Genomic DNA, 18,495 nt, shown 5'->3' with positions numbered 1-18,495 from the left:
GAGCAGCGAAACCGAAACTCTGCTGGCTGGAAACCAGGAAACCTCCGAGACCGCAGGACGAGAAAGACCTGATGAAAGGAAGTCCAGGTGAGAAGACAGGTGAGTTACGGACAGGTGAGCTACAGACAGGTGAGGTACGGACAGGTGAGCTACAGACAGGTGAGCTACAGACAGGTGAGCTACAGACAGGTGAGGTACGGACAGGTGAGGTACAGACAGGTTCCTCGGCGCTGTCACTGCAGGAACAGATCAGGATTATCTAATCCAATCTGTTCACTTAGTTACTAGAACCAGCAGAACCTGCAGGCTGGTTCTGAAGGGTCCTGGAACCTCTGGACCAATCAGAACCTCTGATCTTTAAGTTCTTCATATGTGAGAATCTGAGATTATAATCTGGATTGAATGAAGGGAATTTGAAATCTGGTTTCTGATTTTAGTTTCTTCACGCTGCAGCGTTTGGACCAGCTCACGGTTTAAACCGCATTTTGTTCCGGTAACCGGAAGTAGTGTGACGTCGGCTCCGCCGCGGACGGGATCTCCTTGGAAACGGAGAGAGACACCCCCCCACCCCCCTCCCCGTGTCCGCCCCCATCCTCTCGCCAGGGATGGATGGTGCTGAGCTCCGCCGCCCGCTCTCCCAGTAACAACCAGAGAGCGACTGGGCCGGTTCCAGTGAGCAGATGTTCCCCGGCAGGATGACTCTGAGCCCGCCCGGACCGCCCGGCGGGCCGCCGGAGGAGCTGCAGGAGCTGGCCTTCATCGAGCGGCCGATCCGCAGGAGCCTGAAGGTAGGTGGGACCGGGAGCGGCGCTCACATGAGCGGGGCATGATGAAGACGCTGCTGCTGGTGATGATGGTGGTGATGGTGGTGATGGGGGAACATGCTGGGTGAAGCGGCAGGAAGCGGAGGGAAACCCGCGATGTGCGCAGAGTGACGCAGTTTGTCGGTCTGTCCGCCGGCAGCGCAGAGACCCGGACGGACAGACCGGCTCCAGGATCTCCGCTCTGCACTGAGTCAGCAGAACCAGGAGAGCTGCAGAAAAACCAATCAATCACTGATCGATCCGTGAAACGCCGGAGGACCAAACAGAGACAAGAGTTCAGCTCCCGATCCGTAAAAAACACATTTCAGTTCAAATTCACAGAAGAAGAAGAAGAAGATCTACAGCTGACACTTCAGAGTCTGGACCAAGAAAGAAGTAAAGAAAACATGGAGACATGAAGAAGGAGGATTACATCAGACATGAGGATGCAAAGGGATGAATGGATGAGGGTCCTACCAGGACCCTTCAGAACCAGCCTGCAGGTTCTGCTGGTTCTAGTAACGAAGTGATGAGAGAGATAAAAACTAGAACATATGAAGCAAAAATCCAAGGAGAAGAATGAAAATACAAAGGAACAAAGAGATGAAGACCTGAGAATCTGGACTTTAATGTCCTATAGGTCCATTTATTTTGGACAAAATGCTGCAAAGTTTTGAATAAAAAACATTAAAAGACAAAATGATAAAACTCAAAACAATCAACACTGTAACAAGTTGAGGGTTCAGTAAGGTGTCAGCTGCCTCATGTAGCCCCTACTTAGGGTCCATTTATGGTCCATTTTTGGTCCAGGTAGGGTCCATTTAGGGTCCATTTATGGTCCATTTAGGGTCCAGTTATGGTCCAGTTATGGTCCATTTAGGGTCCATTTTTGGTCCAGTTATGGTCCATTTTTGGTCCATTTAGGGTCCATTTATGATCCAGTTATGGTCCATTTAGGGTCCATTTTTGGTCCAGTTAGGGTCCAGTTAGGGTCCATTTAGGGTCCAGTTATGGTCCATTTATGGTCCATTTTTGGTCCAGTTAGGGTCCATTTAGGGTCCAGTTATGGTCCATTTAGGGTCCATTTTTGGTCCAGTTAGGGTCCATTTAGGGTCCAGTTATGGTCCATTTATGGTCCATTTAGGGTCCAGTTAGGGTCCATTTATGGTCCATTTAGGGTCCAGTTAGGGTCCATTTAGGGTCCAGTTATGGTCCATTTATGGTCCATTTTTGGTCCAGTTAGGGTCCATTTAGGGTCCAGTTATGGTCCATTTATGGTCCATTTAGGGTCCAGTTAGGGTCCATTTATGGTCCATTTAGGGTCCAGTTAGGGTCCATTTAGGGTCCAGTTAGGGTCCATTTTTGGTCCAGTTAGGGTCCATTTAGGGTCCATTTTTGGTCCAGTTAGGGTCCATTTATGGTTCATTTAGGGTTAATTTAGGGTTCATATGACGACATGCAGACCATGACAGTAAAACTTGAACAGTGCTACTTCTGAACAGATGTCAAAGTTTCCTCTTCTGAATATAGTGATGTGGGCGTGGCTTCAGCATGAGCGGGCGTGGCATCAGTGTGGTGTAGGCGGAGCCTCCGAGATGTTTTCATGTTTCTTCTTTCAGACAGCGGAGGAGATCGATCAGCTGACTGTGGATGAAGACCTGAATGACGTGGAGCGAGCCGTTTACCTGCTCAGGTGAGGTCACCAGGTCACTGATGAGGTGGTTGTGGTCAGCGCCCAGGTCATTATTATCCTGATGCGATGCAGGTGATGTACTGACTAACATCTCTGGGAGTTAAAATGCAGGATCTAAGAATTTACAGTCCACAGTCCAACAGCGTGGCTGCAGGAAAGCTAGCGATGATCCTGAGCTGCAGGCCTCCAGGGTGACCTGCTACCTGGAGGTGTGATCCTGGTCCAACACACCTGGATCAGCTCCTCAGCAGCACGCAGGTTCTCCAGTCCTGCTGATGAACTGGTTATGTACTCTACTCTTCCTACAGCTAGAGACACGCCTAGCTGTAGGAAGCATCTCTGTGATGGGCTGAAGACCTTCATGGCTTTCCCCGCCTCTCAGCCACTGACCACTGGAGAGAGGAACCAGAGAAACAAACGTGTTAGCCTAGCATTAGCAGCAGAAATGGCTCCTGGTCTTTAGCCAAAGACTAAAGGGAAATCCTCCAACTGTTAAAATCTGACGCCTCCATTTTGTTTCCATTTGGTGAAGAAGGAAGCTGCACTCAGTGTCTTCAGTGGTTCTTGGTGCAGCGCCCCCACAGGCCAGGAGGGGAACAGGTTGCTTGATGTAGTCCTGGTCCAGAGTTTCTGGGATGCATTCTTGCCTCCAGCTGTCAGATTTCTGATGCCCTCTTCCCGTCCTTCTTCCTTGACCCACTAAACTCTGCAGCTAATTAAACTCTGGAGCTAATCACCACTTCTCTCCCAGAAGATCTGAACTAGTTCACTGAACTGATTCCCAAACAGAACTCACTGGGCATTACAGAACCAGAGTCCAGATGTGCTCAAACTAGCTCCAGGTTTTTCCGTTCAGGTGTTTTTGAACTGCCTCCTCCTTTTTCCTCAGCGTGGGTCAGGAGGTCCAGAGAGCCAGCGTCATCAGCAACCTGCCGAGTCTCGTCCGCCAGAACCCAGCTGAGACTTTCCGTCGAGTTGTACCAAAAGTTCGGGTATGTACAATCTGAGGACAGGACAATCACTTGACTTCAAGAAAGGTTTCACTGCAGCTCACCTGTCCCACCTGTGTGAGCCAGGAGGTCTTGAATGGAGCTGGTGCTGAGATCCAGCTGGCAGCAGCGACTTCGTTTTTAACCATCCTGCAGGACGACATCATCCTGATCCACACACACACCTACTCCATCCTGAAGACGGTGCTGCTCCACCTGAACCACCGGGACACAGGTAACCTCACCTGAGATCTGAAATGCTCCAGGTTTAACCGAGCCTTTTAATGAGAGCCGTCAGCAGATTGGTGACGTTTTGTGAAACAGTCAGACCTGATGTTACCTGCTGACTCCGGGTCCTGATTGGATGAACTCACCTGGTTTCTGTCTGTTAGTGGTGAGCAGCGCCTGGTTGGAGACTCTGCTGTCGGCCATCAACGCTCTGCCCAAAGAGACCATCAAACAGGAGGTCAGTGGTTCCTGAACAATGCTCAGGTAAACCGGGCCAGGTTCTGGTTCCACCTGTTGATCCGACGTATTTAAAGGGAAGAATTTTAATAATGACATGAAGCTCTGCAGTGGACTGGCAGCTTACAGAACCTTCTAGGGTTATTTTATAGGTAAATCTGGCTCTTTCCACCTTCACCTAGCTGAAAAACCTTTAATATCAAAGGGACAAGCTTCCATCCAGTCCCAGATTTTCCCTCTTTAATGTGTCTGTTCCCTCTGCCTCAGCTAGAAGGGTTTCTAGCACTAAGCACACCGAGTGATGAACAGTCTAGCTCAGCGGTCTTCATCTCCAGGCGCCCAGGGCCCCGCATGGCCAGGTGTGTCCCTGGTCCAACGTACCTGAATCAAACGGCTGAGTCACCTCCTCAAAACGTCCAGCTGCCATCTAAAGGTCCAGGCCTGGATGTGAAGACCCCTGGTCTAGTTCTGTATTGATTTGAATGTCCTTGTTAAACTGTCAGTGTCTGGGAGGCGTTTCAGTCCGAACTGTAGGAGTGGGAGTACACTGATGTGAAAAATCTACGTAAGAGGGAGAATCTGTAGTTTTGTGATCCGGACCTTGGTGGTTCTGTGTTCCCAGGTGCTGAACCCTCTCCTCTACCAGAGTCAGCTGTCTCACTCCCTTCAGGCTCGCCTGGCCGCCTGTCGGATTCTAGGAAAGGCTTCCTGCAAGTTTGACTCTCTCATGTGAGCGGCGCGCAGCAGAGTTGGTCTGAAAGCGGTTTGTCTCTCCTGCTGACTGAGGTTCTGTTCGTCAGAGTGAAGAAGGAGCTGCTGCCTTTGGCCCGTTCTCTGAGCCGGGACACGGAGTCCGAGGTCCGAGTCTGCATGTGCCGTCAGCTGGAGAGCATGGCCAGAGCCATCGGGTAAACAGAAAGTCAACACAGTCAACCCTTACCGGCGAGGTTCTGCCCCACTGACCCAGCATGTGTCCTTCAGGGTGGATGACACCAGAACCGAGCTCCTCCCTGAGCTGCTGGAGCTCGCCGGCGACGAGGAGAGCCGCGTTCGCCTGGCCGCCTTCGACAGCATCATCAGCCTGATGGAGATGATGGACGGAGGTGAGTCCGGACCAAACCAGAACCCCCGCTCTCCATCAGCACCTTGTTTAAAACCCCTCCTCTTTGTTAGATGACCGACTTCACCTGCTGGTTCCTCTGGTGATGTCAGCGTGTGACGTTTCATCACAGGTGGATGAAGGCATCATGGTGTCGCTGTCGTTCCAGTTTGGGAAGCTCTGCAGCGGACTGGCAGGTTAGACCGCACAGTTACAACAGAACCTTCAAAATCCTTCTGATTTAAACAAACGTGAACCCAGAGGACAGACCTGGGACGATAGGCGAGAAGGTCCCTGAAGGTTGGTTTGAACAGGTGTGATGATGATCTCTGTGCTTCAGGTTCACTGTCAGAAGAGCAGAAGAGGCTCCTGCTGCAGAAGTTTCAGGTTCTGTGTATTACTGGACTGCAGACTGAAGAAAACCAGATGGATGTTGGCGAGTCCACGCTGATCCGCTGTAACTGCTGCTACAACCTACCGGTACTCAAAGACTCACTGACTCCCGGGGTTCTTTGGTAGTCCTGCTGTCACTTCCCCTTTCACAGGTTTTCAGGCTTATTGGACAATCCAGAGTTTTAGGGTTGATGCACACCAGCCCTGTCCAGTCTGCTTTGATCCAACTCCAGTCCATCTGCCTAGTCAAAGCCTGGCTTGTTTGGGAGGTGTGAATGCTAACCGCCCTCTGACCTCTGGTCCTCCAAACCTCTGGTTCGGTTTTTCAGGAAGAAAACAGACTTAGATCAGGTCCTTTGGTACTTTTTCAGTTCCAGAACCTTTAGTCTCGTTGGTACTGCAGCATTTCAGTACCGCTGGACTTATCTGGGATCCTCACAGTTCCAGAACCTCTGGGCTCTTTAGTAGTTCAAAAACCGTTCCTCTTTCCTCTCTCCAGGCCATGGTGGCATTCGTAGACCCCGCCCACTTCCTGTGCGACATCCATCCGTCTTTGTCGGGTCTTTGCAGCGACCCAGAGGTCAGCGTTCGCCGAAGTGTAGCAGCCAGCTTCCACCAGGTGAGAACCACCTGTACTCCCGTCTGCTTGGTGTTTCCTGTCTCTTTACTTCACAATGTTGCCTTTTCTGGCAGGTGGTGAAGCTGCTCGAGTCTAATGTCCATGTAGTCCACAAGGAGCTCCTGTTGCTGCTCCAAGACAGTGCTCTAGAGGTGAGACGTCACGGCCGTGCTTCCTGTGATGTCACAGGAAATCATGTTCTTATATTTCAGAGTAAATAGATTCACTGAATCCAACTGGTGCTTTAAATGTTTTCCTTATTACTGACACTAGCTGTCAGAACTCCTGCCAGGTTGGTTGGTCTGCAGACCTCTTCAGAATGTTATCTCTAAGGAATAGATCAGCTGCATGAACATGATGCAGAAGAAGTCTTTCCTCTCTGATTGCAGGAAGATATTTCAATAGGAGCTACAGATCTGACTGATGATAGGCCTCCACCGCTAAGTAAGAAGGAGAGTATTCACTAGAGTTAGCATTGGAAAGCTAGGTGACTAGCATGCCTAGACTGGTCATCCACTGGATCACCTTCTTCCTCTGGCCATTAGCACAGAGAGGCTAGCGTTAGCCAGCAGAGGAAGAAGACCATCCAGTGGACGGCCAGGCTATCCACGCCAACGCTTGTGAATAATCTCCTTCTCATTTGCCAGCGGCGTCTGCCTATCATTAATCAGGTCAGTAGCTTCAGAATGGATGCAGCTTCCTGTGACAAGGAAGTAGCCACCACTGAAACTGCCACCTGTTGGTGTATGTTGGAAATGTCTTTTGACTCGATTTCAAACCTTCTGCTGTTTTTATGTTTGCGTTCTTCAACTGATGCTTGTTGAGGTTCTGGATGCACTGATGAACCACCTAGATGAAACTCTGGAGGTGGTCCTCTCTAGAGGAGACAATCTAATCCTGGACAACAAGGTGAGGGAACCTAAGTTCTCCTCAGGTTCTTCATGTGGTTCCTCTGCCTGGGTTCTGAATATTTTCTCCTCTGTTCCTGGATGGTTCCTCTTCTCTTGCGCCGGATTCCCCTTCGGTGTTCCCATGGATCTCTGGTGGACTGTCTGTGGTTCGCCTCAGCTCCCAGAGCTGCTGTCGGCGCTGCTGTCGGCCGAACAGAAAGTTGGATCTTCTCTGCGTTGGCGGCTGCATGAGAAGCTGCTGCATCGCTACAGCTGCCTGTCCAGACTGCTGCCCGGAGAGCTGCTGCACCAAACCTTCTCTGCTCGGATCTTCATCATCCTCACCACCAACGTCAGCGCTGTCAGCGTCGCATCATCCCCTGGTGAGCCAGGTGACAGACAGGTAACTCTGCTCTGCTTCCTCTCGGCTGTAGAAAGTGCTACCGGTACAGAAAGAGGCGGCTCGGACCTTCTGCACGTTCCTGCGCTACAACCGTAAGCAGGAGCAGCGTCAGGAGATGATGGAGCGGCTGATCCAAGGTCAGAGAAATTCTGCTGCAGAAACTTAGCTAAGCTAAACTGGCCTGCTCACCTGAACCAGGTGTTGTCTGGTCGATCATGTCAGCTCTGTGGTCAAACCGACTGTTTCTGTCCTCAGATCTCGCTCAAGGCCGCAGCTACTGGAACCGCCTGAGGTTCCTGGATGTTTGTGAAATCGCCACAGAGATTTTCTCCAGAAAATACTTCAACAAACATTTCCTGATCCCAGCGCTGGAACTCGTCCACGACCCTGTCGCCAACGTCAGGTAGGGCAGTGCTGTTCTCTCTGTAGAGCTCCCATGTCTCACCCGTCCTCCTCCTGATGTCTCACCTGTCCTCTCAGGTACAAGCTCTGTCAGCTGTTGCCACGGTTACGGTCGTCCCTCCGCCTGCCAGCTGACAAGCTGCTGCTGCAGAAACTGGATTTCTGCGTCCAGAAGTTTCTCTGTCGAGAGAAAGACAAAGATGTCGTGGCCATGATCCGCAAGGTAAGTCAGACCTGATACCAGTCTGCACTGGGAACCAGTCAGCTATTTGAGTGTTTAATGTTTGGAGTTTATCCATTGTCCCTCATACTTTCCAGACAGTGTTGGAACTGGACAAACTGGACCTGTCTGAACCTGTAAGGGACCAGATCACAGACACCTGAGCGACGGAGGCGTCTCCTCCACGTCTGCTCCTCACCTGGATGTGTTGTGTTTGTCCGCAGTTTCATAAGAGACACGAGTGGGACCTGCTGGACCAGAAGAAGGAGAAGGAGGAGATGCTGCTGCTGGAGATGGTGAGTGTGACGGTGACAGAGGCTTTGTGTTTGGCCGGTTTTATAGACATGCGCTGTGTTGCCAGGAGCAGCTGGAGCGGCAGCAGAGCGATGGAAAGCTGAACTCTGACAAACACGCGGAGAGAAAACGTGAGCTGAACCTTCATTTGTTCCCAGAATCTCCAGCAGTTTCCAACTCGGCTCTGTTAAAGACGTTTCTCTGACAGGAAGAGACAGCAAGACCAGTCTGTCCTCTGCAAAGTCCATGTCTGTGTCCTCTTCAACAGGAAGCTCGTCCTCTGGTAAGGTCATGAGGTTGACGATGACGATGACGACGATGATGATGTGTCTCCTCTGTGTCTAGGTAAAGAGACGAGGAAGGCTAAACTGTCTCGGAGTCGGTCCCTCAGCAGCCAGCCGACTTCGTCCAAACCCGTCAACTCGGACAGGCCTCTGTAAGAACCGTTCACCAAAGTTACAGTTAAAATTAACAGCAATAACTGGGGAACGAAATGGGGTTCGCTTTTCAAAATCATATTTTCACCACATTCACTCATTTAAAAGAGCCACAGCTTCAAGCTAAGCATTTAGGTAGGTAAGGCAACTTTACTTATATAGCCCATTTTCAGCAACAAGGCAGTTCAAAGTTCTTTACATGAATTAGAAGAAAAACAAACAAAACAACAAAACCAAAGAAAAGAGCAAAAGAAAAAACCTACACTTTAAAATGTTCCAGTTGATCTGAGTTGCTAAGCACTTCATAATTCATAAACTAACAGGAGTTTCTCTGAAAGTAAACAGACAGACGGGTGATGAACTGACAGCATCAGGAAGGGAACAACCGCAGCACATCAGTCAGTCAGTCAGTCAGATCCCGTAACAACCAGGCTCTGACACGGCGCTGTACCTACAGCAGCTTGTCTACAAATCATCAGGGGATTTGAGATCGCCGGCCAGAGGAGAGCCAGTTCAGATAGACAATATTCTTTCGTTTGGACCAGGGGTGGAAATTAACATTTTTTACCCGCCACTCAGACATTTCACCAGCCACAGTTTTTTTCTTTCAATTACAACCCCCACCAGTACCAGCAAATGACATAAAATACATGATTTATTCCAGTCCAGACCGGTCCAGTCCAGGTTCTGTAGAGCTGATGATCTGACGATCCTGACTAACATGTTCTGGATTTTCTGTGTGATTCAGGAAGGTCAAAGATCTCAGCAGTTCTTCAGGTCTTGGGAAATCCACCAGAGGTAGTTGCTCACCTTACAGTCACCTGGACTCCCCATGTGATTGTTTCTGCTCTTACATCACTTCCTTTTCCCACAGATGACTCAGTGAGGACCCCCCACTTCACCTTGACAACCCAGTCCACCTCTTCCATGCCGGTTCTGATCCGAAGCAAAACAACCAGCCTCCTGGACCAGGCCAGCCTGCTGGAGCAGAGAGAGCACAGAACCAGCACCCTGGACCACAGGACCGGGAACCGGGACCAGCGGAACCACATGATGGAGCACAGAACCAGTTCCCTGGAGGAGCGAGAGCACAGAACCAGCACCCTGGACCATCGGGACCACAGAACCAGCACCTTGGGTCAGCGCAGCAAGACGATGGAGCGAGGGAGCGGCATGAAGGACAGTCAGTCCAGGAAGCTCTCCATGTGAGTCCTGACCACAAACTGGTTCCACAAACTGGTTCCACAAAAGACCTTAAGACCAGATAAATTGGGACAGGAGGTCTGCTTCACCTGGTACCAGTGGTGGTTCTAGTTGAGTTTCGGTGCAGTCTACTTCCAGACCCGGTTAGTCCTCATTGTTCTGGTTGAGTTTCGGTGCGGTCTACTTCCTGACCCGGTTAGTCCTCATTGTTCTGGTTGAGTTTCGGTGCGGTCTACTTCCTGACCCGGTTAGTCCTCATTGTTCTGGTTGAGTTTCGGTGCGGTCTACTTCCTGACCTGTTTTTCTGATTTTCTCTCGGCAGGAACAGGAAGTCCAACTCTCTCCAGTCAGAATGAGAGTGAAGCTGATGATGTCATCACCTATACTTGAGTCCATCAGCCAATCAGCTGCCTGGAAGCGGTTTCAGGGCGACGCCCAGAATGCAGCGCGGCGCCAGCAGAACCGGTGGATGCTGAGCGATCCTACTGAGCACTGTGTATTCAACCATCTCATCGCTTCATTTGATTGGTTCACCTGCAGGTTGTTGGTGTGATCTCATTGGACAGTGATCACCGGGGGCAACCAAAGAGGAGTTTAACTGGGACTGGTGGAAATCATAAATTATTTTAAAATAAAAAACTGAATGAAAATGGTTTTATTGAGTTTTTGTGCCACTAGATGGAGGTTCAGAGAAAAAAGCCTCAGAAGGAGAAGGTCAGCAGAGTCCGAACAGCTGGTTCCTCTAACGATCTCACCTTTTCTCACCTTTTGCTCCAATCCATCAACAAACTCCAGTTTATTTCATTCAGACTTTCTGTGACAGAACAACAGGAAGAGCAGAACTGTGAAGGAAATCGGTGGCTTTAAACATTTTTAACAGGAAACGCTGCAAAATGTGGAGTGCACCATCTACAGACAGAAACAACTGTGACAGATTCCCTTTGACTAGGCCATTCTAACCCATGAATCTGCTCTATTCATCCCATATCTGTGGCTGTGTGTTCATGCTGGAAGCTGACCTTTGACCCCAGTCTCAGGTTGCAGTCAGACTCAGATTAAGCTACAGCTGGACTCTGGTTGGTGAAAGTGGATATTTTTATTTTTCCAGGTTTTCTGAGAAGACCAAAAATCTAATGTAAACCACACTTTTCAGATTATCAAGGTGTAAAATGTTAGTTCTGGGTAGTCTAAAGAAATCCACCGGAGTTTGGCTGGAATGAGACAAAGCAAGTTTGACAGACAGCAGCGAAACGATCTGGAGATATTTTAATAAATCTTTAAATAAAAGAGAAAATAATTTTCTAATTGATTTTTTGTTCAAACTTACTGGTTGAATAAAAACTATTGTAAACATAAATCTGCTGCAGGCTGGAGTAGTTTTGTGTATTTACAACCAGCCGGCTGGTTTAGAAACTCTACAGCGAATCCAGTTTTTATCTCAGGGTTCGTCTTGGCAGGAAAATAATCAGGAGACTCAGGTATGTGACGACAGTTTTATTAAAACCGTTTAGGATGGGAACCAAACATTCAGCATTAGCTAAGTGCTAAAAGCTGCTAGCATGCAGGAAACAACAAAATAAATAGGATGCAGCATTAGCTCAGTGCTGACAGGAAGTGCTCTACAATAAACACGATAATGACTAGTAGGAATGGAACGGCATTTAATGTTCTGGATCTGTTTAACTCTTGACCAGTCGGGCGTCCCCTGCGGCCCTTTCAGGGGACTCCCCCCTCATGTTTAACACTACTGATAGACAGGAAGTGAGGCTACAACCTGCCTCTACTGGTGGGCGGAGCTTCAAAGGGGGCGGTTCTCGGCTCAGTTCTCTGTGGGGTTGGCGACTCGGCCCATGAGGAGCAGGCTGCCGCTGGCCTGCTGGTAGATGATAAAGATGAAGGGCCGGTTGAAGGTGAGGCGCGGTGGTGGCGAGGAGAAGGCGGTGGCCCCGCCCCCTGAGCCGCCATCATCACCGCTGTCATCCATCGAGACGACTGAGGCGTGATACACCTGAGGAGGAAACGGAGGGCCAGGAATTATTAGGAGCAAGTTAGAAAAACATTCAGAATCAGTGATGGGAAAATGGAAAAATAACCTGGAAGAACCTGGAAAAACCTGGAGTTACCCAAGGTGTTGTGATCAGATCAAACAGGTTCCCACCCCTTGGTTAACATCAAGACTGAAAACTTCAGGCTCACACATTCATTGGAACTATTCTCAATCAATATTCCCAGGGTTTGTTAGCTTGGCAGCTAAAACTGTCAGAATTAGCATCATTAGCATTAGCATAGCTCTGTTGGTTTATTAATATTGAGTCAACATGGAGGGCAGTTAACCAGTTCATCCAGCAGATGGCGTGTTGCTGCATACTGGGAACACAGGAGAAAATACCAACACACTAACTGTCACCATCCAGGTGAATATTCAAACCCAAAAACATTCCAGGGCCTCAAACTTATTTTTTTAACTTTGAAGGATTTGACTGGGCCACTGACCTGAGAGAGGCTGGCTCCTGAAGCCCCGCCCATGCTGCTGAAGTCAGCATCATCTTGGAACACCTGCGTGATGTAGAGCGCCTGCAAGACATCTTTCAGGGCATAGGAGCGCTTCAGCAGGAAGACAGGAAGTTGCACCTCCAGCTTCCTGTTGACAGAACAGATGGGTCAGAATCGTTTACTGAGAGTCGAGGAATGAAGAAGACAAAGGTCCTCACGTCTTCTTCAGCTGGCGGATCCAGGCCCGGATCTTCTCTGAGGTCACTTCCTCCTCCACAGCGGTCAGGTCCACATCTTCGTCTGGCAGCACCGCCAACATGGCGGCGCCGTCCGCCATCGGCAGCTTGAGCACGCCGGCCTTCACGCCGCCGTCGTACGCCAGGAAGTACTTGTCGGCCCGAAACATCATGGGAACCATGGCGACATGATAGCGGTCGACGTAGAAACGCTCAACCTGAGTCAGCGAGGCGTTGAAGGGAGGACTGAAGCGCACTGCAACGCAGCAGAACACAACGGCCTAGTCAAAGCATACAGCAGAACACAGCGACCTAGTCAAAACCCAGCTGCGGGCGGGACTCACTCTGGTAGTCGGCAGCGGACACGAGCAGCAGCTGGGTCCGGCGGTCCAGGGCGCTCAGCAGATTCTGGGCCTGGTGTCGGGTCTGGTCCTGGACCCAGCGGTTGATGACGTCCTGGGCGTCCGCCGGGCTGGAGAAGGACACGCTCTGCGTCTGTCCGCCATATTTGGTCTGAACCAGATCCTGGAAGGACGGCGGAGCCTGGAAGCTCTGGTCCAGGAAGAGCGCGGCGCCCTGCTGCAGGCGGAGGGCCGGCTGCAGGACGGCGTTCCTCAGGGCCTGGAACTGATCTGGAGGCAGAGGAAGTTCAACTACAGACCTCGACTGCAACAATCTGGATTATTCAGACACAACAAAACATGCAGGTTTATTTTCATATTTTCACCAAGTCATCCATTCATTTATGAATGTCACAGTTTTAAACTAAATATTTCATTCACAAGCTAAATATTTAGCTTAGATTTATTTAGCAGGCTAAGCATTTAATAATTAATTATTTAGCTCCAAATTAAATATTTCCAAAGTATAAAATTATTTTCCAAGCCAAATTTGTAGCTTGCTAAATATTTAGTTAGCAGTACCCTGCTAACTAAATATTTAGGTTGAAAGCTAAATATGTAGGTCCAAGTTTAATTTGCATTTAAATATCTAACTATTAAATCCAAATACAATCTTCATTTTCCTAACTAAACAGATAATTTCCAGTTTAAAGATTTAACTTGCACACTAAATATTTAGCTAGCAAGCTAAAGATTGCTTAGGCTAACTAATTAGCCTAATAAGGCAAAACCTAATTGGTTTAGCCGCAGGCTATTGCTAACTATTTTTCTATTTAGAAGTTAAATATTAATTTCCAAACTAAATACTTAATTTGCAAAATAAACTAAATATTTAGTTAGCAAATCAAATATTTAAATTGTAAATTAAATATATCCATTTTGGAAAATATTTAATTTTATGGAAGAAGATAAATAATAATAATAATTCAAACGCTTTTTCCTGTGGCCCTAATCCTCTTCCATACACTAAATATGTAGCTTCCTAACTAAATGTTTAGTTTGGAACGGTGACATGGAAATGAACGAATAACGGGGAGAAAAGATGACTTAAAACTGGACCTTCCGTTTTCTCTAATAATTATTGCTGTTAAATTTTAGGTTTGCAGACGGCGGGCCGTCTTCTTCCGGGTCATGCTGGGGTCGCGGCCCACCTGGCAGAGTCTGGGGGTCCAGTCCGGTCAGGGTGAGTCCCTGCAGCAGTTGGTTCTGGGTCGGCCCGCTGGTTCCGCCCAGCAGAGCCAGCATTCCCGCAAAGACTGCGAGCGGAGCCAGCAAGACGTTGTCGTCGGTTCGGCTCGCCACCGCCCGGTACAGCCGCGCCCCGAAGTCCGCGCTGCGGTTCAGGAGGTCCAGCTCGGCGGGATCGGGGGTCTGCGGGGCCGCGGGGCCCGCCAGGAGGAAGAGGAAGGCCAGGTGGAGGAAGAGGAAGGCAGCCATGGTCTGCAGCAGCAGGAACAAAGACACATTAACATCAGAACTAGGGCAGGTCCAGAAGGTTCTGGAAGAACCGGTTCAGTCCAACAGAACCGGATCCATCTACAGCAGAACTCCGTCTGGTTCACTTCTGATCACATGATCAATACAGTCATTCCCAAACTAATGACAGATAATCACTCTGGAGCTCTCCAGGTGTCGGTTACCATGGCAACAGGTGGAGGTCAGTTACCATGGTGACAGGTGAAGCGTCTTGCTGCTAAAGACCCGGAACTGAACAGTTCAGAACCTTTTCTAAAGAATCAAACTGACGGGTCCGGACCGGGACTAAATCTGGGATCCGGTGACTCAGAACCGTCAATTTGGTTTGAACTGGACCCGACCAGAACCAGAACCTGCTGATGAAAACATCAGGAACTCAGAGCTTCCCCCGACTGCTGATCGATCATCTTCATCATCATCATCCGGTCAGCGGGGCCCGCCCTCTGTCGGTCATGACGTCGTTTGTTGTTGTTTACGTTTTATTTGATAAATCGGCTCATCATCAGTTTGAAGATATTAATAATCGACTGATCAGCAGCAGGAATGTGGACGGAAAGATGAGCTCACTGATCGATAACTGATCGATAACTGATGAGCCTCTGCAGCCAAAAACAAACAACAACTCACCTACAGCTCGGCGGCGCCTTTTGATCTTCGGTCTTTCTGCAGAGAAAACTCACGCGCTGCGTCAACCAGCGCAACACGGCCGGAAGTCAGAGCGCGGCCACGCTCTCACTTTCAAAATAAGAGAGCTAAAATAAAGTGGTGGCGCAGGGACAAAGCATGACCCACGTTGAGGCCTTAGTCCTTGTAGCGGTGGTCGTAGGTTAGATTCCCGGCTTGGCGACGTTTGCCGCATGTCTTCCCCCTCTCTGATTACCCTGTTTCCTGTCAAACTACTTTCAAATAAAGGCCACTAGAGCCAACAAAACCTTTAAAAAAAATAAAGCAGAACAGAGCCGACCGGTCCGGTTCTCGAGAACCACCTGCATCTTCTAGATGGGTTTCTGCTCCATCACACCTGGACCGGAACCGGTAGCTTCCATCAGTGACCCGGGGACCGGCTTCGGTGCAGCTTTTAATTTGAAAATCACTAACGCTCTTCCGGTAGTCTGATGATGGCTTTATTATGGAGAACCCGCGCAGGCGCACTGCTGCCGCTGCGCCCAGGACCAGAACGGTTCTGACCCTGAGGGAAACGGGATTATTGGGAAAAAGTTAGAATCTTTTAACCCAGATTAGGATTTAAATTGATCCGTTTATATTTACTGAATCTTAATGGATTCTTTTTTTCATCTGGAGTCCATTCGGTACCAAACAGAACCGGTTCATATACAGAAGAACCGGATCAACACAAACAGACCACGTGTCTCCAACCTGGGACTACGGAGCCGCCAGTGGCTCGTTGGACCATCCACAGCAGATCCATAACGTTTTTAACAGTTTCCCTTTTTTGCAATATTTGCATTAAATATCCCTAAATAATGAGATTAAAATACCAAAAACATCAGATCTGTTTTAACTAGGTTGCAGTTGACATATTCTTAGTTTTTCATCACTTTCAATCCTACAGAACTAAAAAAACAAAAAAAACTTTTTACAACTTTTTATCTTTTTTCACAATAAAAATAAATAAATGTATTTACACAACAGGAGAAACACGTCTGACGTTCTGATTGGCCACAGGCAGGAAGTCATCACCAGCTGACGTTCTGATGTAAACAATCGTTTCTGGATCATTGAAGGTTCTGGTGGCGGCAGACGGGTCGAACCGTAACAGATCCCAGGGAGAGTCCTGATGTCCTGGGGTCAGTGAAGGCATCAACATGGGCAGAGCTGGCTCTGGTTCTGACCCGGAATGAGTCATCATGATCCCACTCTAGACCGGAGAACCGAGCTGCCGGACCCACCAGAACCTCATTCTGACCCGGCTGAAACCCAGAAGCATCTTCATCGGTTCAGACGAAGCGGCAGAACCATTTCCTGCTGAGCTACATCAGGTCAAAATGGAGCCAGAACCGGGTCCAGAACCCCGCGAAGCCCCTCCCTCCACACGGCGAGGTCCCGGCCACCCCGGGCCAGGTGAGGAGCGAACACCACCTCCAACCTGCGCAGAGCACTGCTCTGGTCGCCACGGGAAACAGTCGCCTGGAGACGGCGCATCATCAGCCGAACCATCACCTGATTGGCCCAGGCCAGACCGAGGGCGGGACTCACTGAAGAGGACGGAGAGCTGGGCAGGTAGACAGGTAGACATGAGGTCAGGATGAAAACGCTTCGGGTTTACCTGGAGGACAGCTTTACCTGGAGCTGCTCTCTGATTGGTGGAAAACGTCTGTGACCTTAAACAGATAACAAAAAAACAACAAGTTACCATGGCTACTGATCTGAGACGTCTTTCACCTGAGGACAGGAGACAGGTGTGTGTGTGTGTGTGACCCACCTGGTTGATACAGAGGACAGGGGCGGTGAACTCGTGGCTCAGGTGATGCACCATGGAGGAGACGGTGAGCAGCTGCTTGTTCCTCTCCAGCCAATCGTCAGGCCGGAACTCGCACCTGAACAGCGCCGCCACCGAGTCGACCACGACCAGCCGGACTCGGCCCTGGGCCAATAGGAGCGCGGCGCGCCGAGACAGACACACCTGCAGCGAGTCCTGGGGATCAACACACCTGTGAGCCTACGGTCAGCCAAAGGCTCCGCCCAATCTGAGGACGGAGGTCACACACCAGGTCGGCGGCGTGTTCCACGTAGATGTTGTCGGAGAAGCGGAGGCGGCCAATCAGAGACGGAGGGACGTCAGATCGCAGCGACGTCTGCTCTGAGATCAGCTGCTGCAGCCGCCGGATGGGGAACGGATCCTCGGTACAGACATACAGCGCACCTGGAGGGCAGAGGTCACAGAATGCTGGGAAAGTCACTGACGTGGTGCATTCACTGACGCCCTGCGTACGCGTGGTGCCTTCACTGACCTGCGCTCAGACCTCCGTACTCCACCGGATACTGCACTGACAGGCACAGCTGCAGGCCCAGCTGGGTCTTCCCCGCTCCGCTCTCTCCCGCCAGCTCAGTGACGCCCCCCACTGGCAGTCCTCCGCGAAGCAGCTGGTCCAGAACCGGACAGCCAGTACCGAGCCGCAGGCCGGACTCCAACCTGCGGCACTCACCCCGTTGCAGCTGGAGGGCTGAGGGGAGAGGGGATGCTGTTAGAACTGAGCATGACGTCACACTGTGTGAGCGAATCAGATAATCTCACCTGTGATTGGCTGATGGGTCCTGCAGGCGGTGGCGGCAGCATGGAGCAGCTCCTGGACATCTGGGCCGGACAGTCCGGTCATTTTCTGAAGGTCCGGCTCAGACAAAACCAGAACCTCCCGAACAGACTTCAGATGAGCTGGGGGGGCGGGGGAGAAAACACGTTACTATGGCAACGACACAACCACAGCTACACATGGTGATGCTCAGTGAACCCAGCGGAGCCCATAGGAACCAGCTGTAATGAGGCTCTTGTTCTGTTCGTTCCTGGCAGCAGGAAATACAGTTAATTTAACAAATAATAAAGTTTGGGTTCATTAAATAAAACCGACGTCACTGTAGAACAACGATGGGGGTCTGAGAGGGAAGCTGAGGCTTTTCCAGTTAAACCAGTTGGGTTTGGAGGTGGAGTCCGGTGGAGCAGCTGGTACCTCTCTGAATGGCGGAGATGATCCGCGGTTTGAGCTGCAGCTGGTCCCAGTTCATCTCTGCGGTACCGGCTCTGGTTCTGACCAAATTTGTTTGAGAAAGCGTCACAACACGGACAAACTCCTGCCTGAGCACGTGACGTCATCGCTTGCCGCCGGGTCCAGAAAATAACTCCGACTCCGGTACCGCTGCCTGATATGGCCCAGTCCCGTTCGTTCCGCTTGTCCCGACCCGGCCGAACAGAACAGAACTGGCGGCGGCGCGAAAAATGACGTAAATATGGACATGGATTGGC

At 50.1% G+C, this 18,495-nt stretch overlaps 3 protein-coding genes across 10 annotated transcripts; 1 reads left to right on the top strand and 2 right to left on the bottom strand.

Moving 5' to 3' along the window:
• Positions 1 to 171: 171 nt before the first annotated feature.
• ppp4r4 (protein phosphatase 4, regulatory subunit 4) lies at positions 172 to 11,267 on the top strand. Of its 6 annotated transcripts, none has more exons than XM_032584862.1 (25): positions 553 to 788; positions 2,423 to 2,496; positions 3,386 to 3,488; positions 3,573 to 3,720; positions 3,878 to 3,951; positions 4,573 to 4,679; positions 4,751 to 4,858; positions 4,932 to 5,053; positions 5,124 to 5,246; positions 5,390 to 5,529; positions 5,942 to 6,061; positions 6,136 to 6,213; positions 6,887 to 6,970; positions 7,130 to 7,303; positions 7,386 to 7,491; positions 7,610 to 7,757; positions 7,835 to 7,979; positions 8,075 to 8,113; positions 8,201 to 8,272; positions 8,344 to 8,401; positions 8,479 to 8,553; positions 8,616 to 8,706; positions 9,456 to 9,505; positions 9,582 to 9,912; positions 10,233 to 10,411. In XM_032584862.1, exons 1-25 carry the CDS (start codon positions 681 to 683, stop codon positions 10,264 to 10,266), a joined length of 2,712 nt encoding a protein of 903 aa, XP_032440753.1. In that variant the 5' UTR covers positions 553 to 680; the 3' UTR covers positions 10,267 to 10,411. The 6 variants fall into 6 exon arrangements, with proteins under 6 accessions (XP_032440759.1, XP_032440755.1, XP_032440754.1 ...); XM_032584861.1 differs by having other exon boundaries at positions 681 to 788; positions 8,338 to 8,401; positions 10,233 to 11,267; XM_032584864.1 differs by lacking the exon at positions 8,075 to 8,113 and having other exon boundaries at positions 549 to 788.
• A 122-nt stretch (positions 11,268 to 11,389) lies between these two features.
• Positions 11,390 to 15,270, bottom strand: LOC116733924 (protein Z-dependent protease inhibitor-like). 3 transcript variants are annotated; one of them, XM_032584951.1, is made up of 6 exons: positions 15,144 to 15,270; positions 14,192 to 14,480; positions 12,984 to 13,271; positions 12,622 to 12,895; positions 12,404 to 12,551; positions 11,390 to 11,918 (listed from the first exon to the last, which is right to left on the bottom strand). In XM_032584951.1, exons 2-6 carry the CDS (start codon positions 14,475 to 14,477, stop codon positions 11,730 to 11,732), a joined length of 1,185 nt encoding a protein of 394 aa, XP_032440842.1. In that variant the 5' UTR covers positions 14,478 to 14,480; positions 15,144 to 15,270; the 3' UTR covers positions 11,390 to 11,729. The 3 variants fall into 3 exon arrangements, with proteins under 3 accessions (XP_032440842.1, XP_032440841.1, XP_032440839.1); XM_032584950.1 differs by lacking the exon at positions 15,144 to 15,270 and adding an exon at positions 14,707 to 14,726; XM_032584948.1 differs by lacking the exon at positions 15,144 to 15,270 and adding an exon at positions 14,681 to 14,699.
• Positions 15,271 to 15,624: 354 nt separating this feature from the next.
• On the bottom strand, positions 15,625 to 18,450 carry xrcc3 (X-ray repair complementing defective repair in Chinese hamster cells 3). The gene is made up of 7 exons (XM_032584967.1): positions 18,203 to 18,450; positions 17,773 to 17,910; positions 17,489 to 17,701; positions 17,246 to 17,400; positions 16,960 to 17,172; positions 16,821 to 16,858; positions 15,625 to 16,749 (listed from the first exon to the last, which is right to left on the bottom strand). The coding sequence occupies exons 1-7, from the start codon at positions 18,255 to 18,257 to the stop codon at positions 16,518 to 16,520; spliced, it is 1,044 nt and encodes a 347-aa protein (XP_032440858.1). The 5' UTR covers positions 18,258 to 18,450; the 3' UTR covers positions 15,625 to 16,517.
• Positions 18,451 to 18,495: the final 45 nt, after the last annotated feature.

Source organism: Xiphophorus hellerii, chromosome 15 (assembly GCF_003331165.1).
Source record: "Xiphophorus hellerii strain 12219 chromosome 15, Xiphophorus_hellerii-4.1, whole genome shotgun sequence".
Lineage (NCBI taxonomy): Eukaryota > Metazoa > Chordata > Actinopteri > Cyprinodontiformes > Poeciliidae > Xiphophorus > Xiphophorus hellerii.
Note: the sequence above shows the minus strand (reverse complement) of the source record. Positions and strands in the feature narration are given on the sequence as shown.

Bases quoted from the DNA above. Each gene is read 5' to 3' on its own strand.
- ppp4r4 (XM_032584861.1), top strand. From the start codon at position 681: ATGTTCCCCGGCAGGATGACTCTGAGCCCGCCCGGACCGCCCGGCGGG. The intron at 4,680-4,750 runs GTGAGCGGCGCG...TCTGTTCGTCAG, and splicing joins TGCAAGTTTGACTCTCTCAT to AGTGAAGAAGGAGCTGCTGC. The intron at 6,971-7,129 runs GTGAGGGAACCT...GGTTCGCCTCAG, and splicing joins ATCTAATCCTGGACAACAAG to CTCCCAGAGCTGCTGTCGGC.
- xrcc3 (XM_032584967.1), bottom strand. From the start codon at position 18,257: ATGAACTGGGACCAGCTGCAGCTCAAACCGCGGATCATCTCCGCCATT. The intron at 17,911-18,202 runs GTACCAGCTGCT...CCGCCCCCCCAG, and splicing joins CATCTCCGCCATTCAGAGAG to CTCATCTGAAGTCTGTTCGG. The intron at 17,401-17,488 runs GTCAGTGAAGGC...TCTGCCCTCCAG, and splicing joins GTACGGAGGTCTGAGCGCAG to GTGCGCTGTATGTCTGTACC.
- LOC116733924 (XM_032584950.1), bottom strand. The intron at 13,272-14,191 runs GTGGGCCGCGAC...CTCTGCCTCCAG, and splicing joins GGACCCCCAGACTCTGCCAG to ATCAGTTCCAGGCCCTGAGG. The intron at 12,896-12,983 runs GTGAGTCCCGCC...GCTGCGTTGCAG, and splicing joins GTCCGCTGCCGACTACCAGA to TGCGCTTCAGTCCTCCCTTC.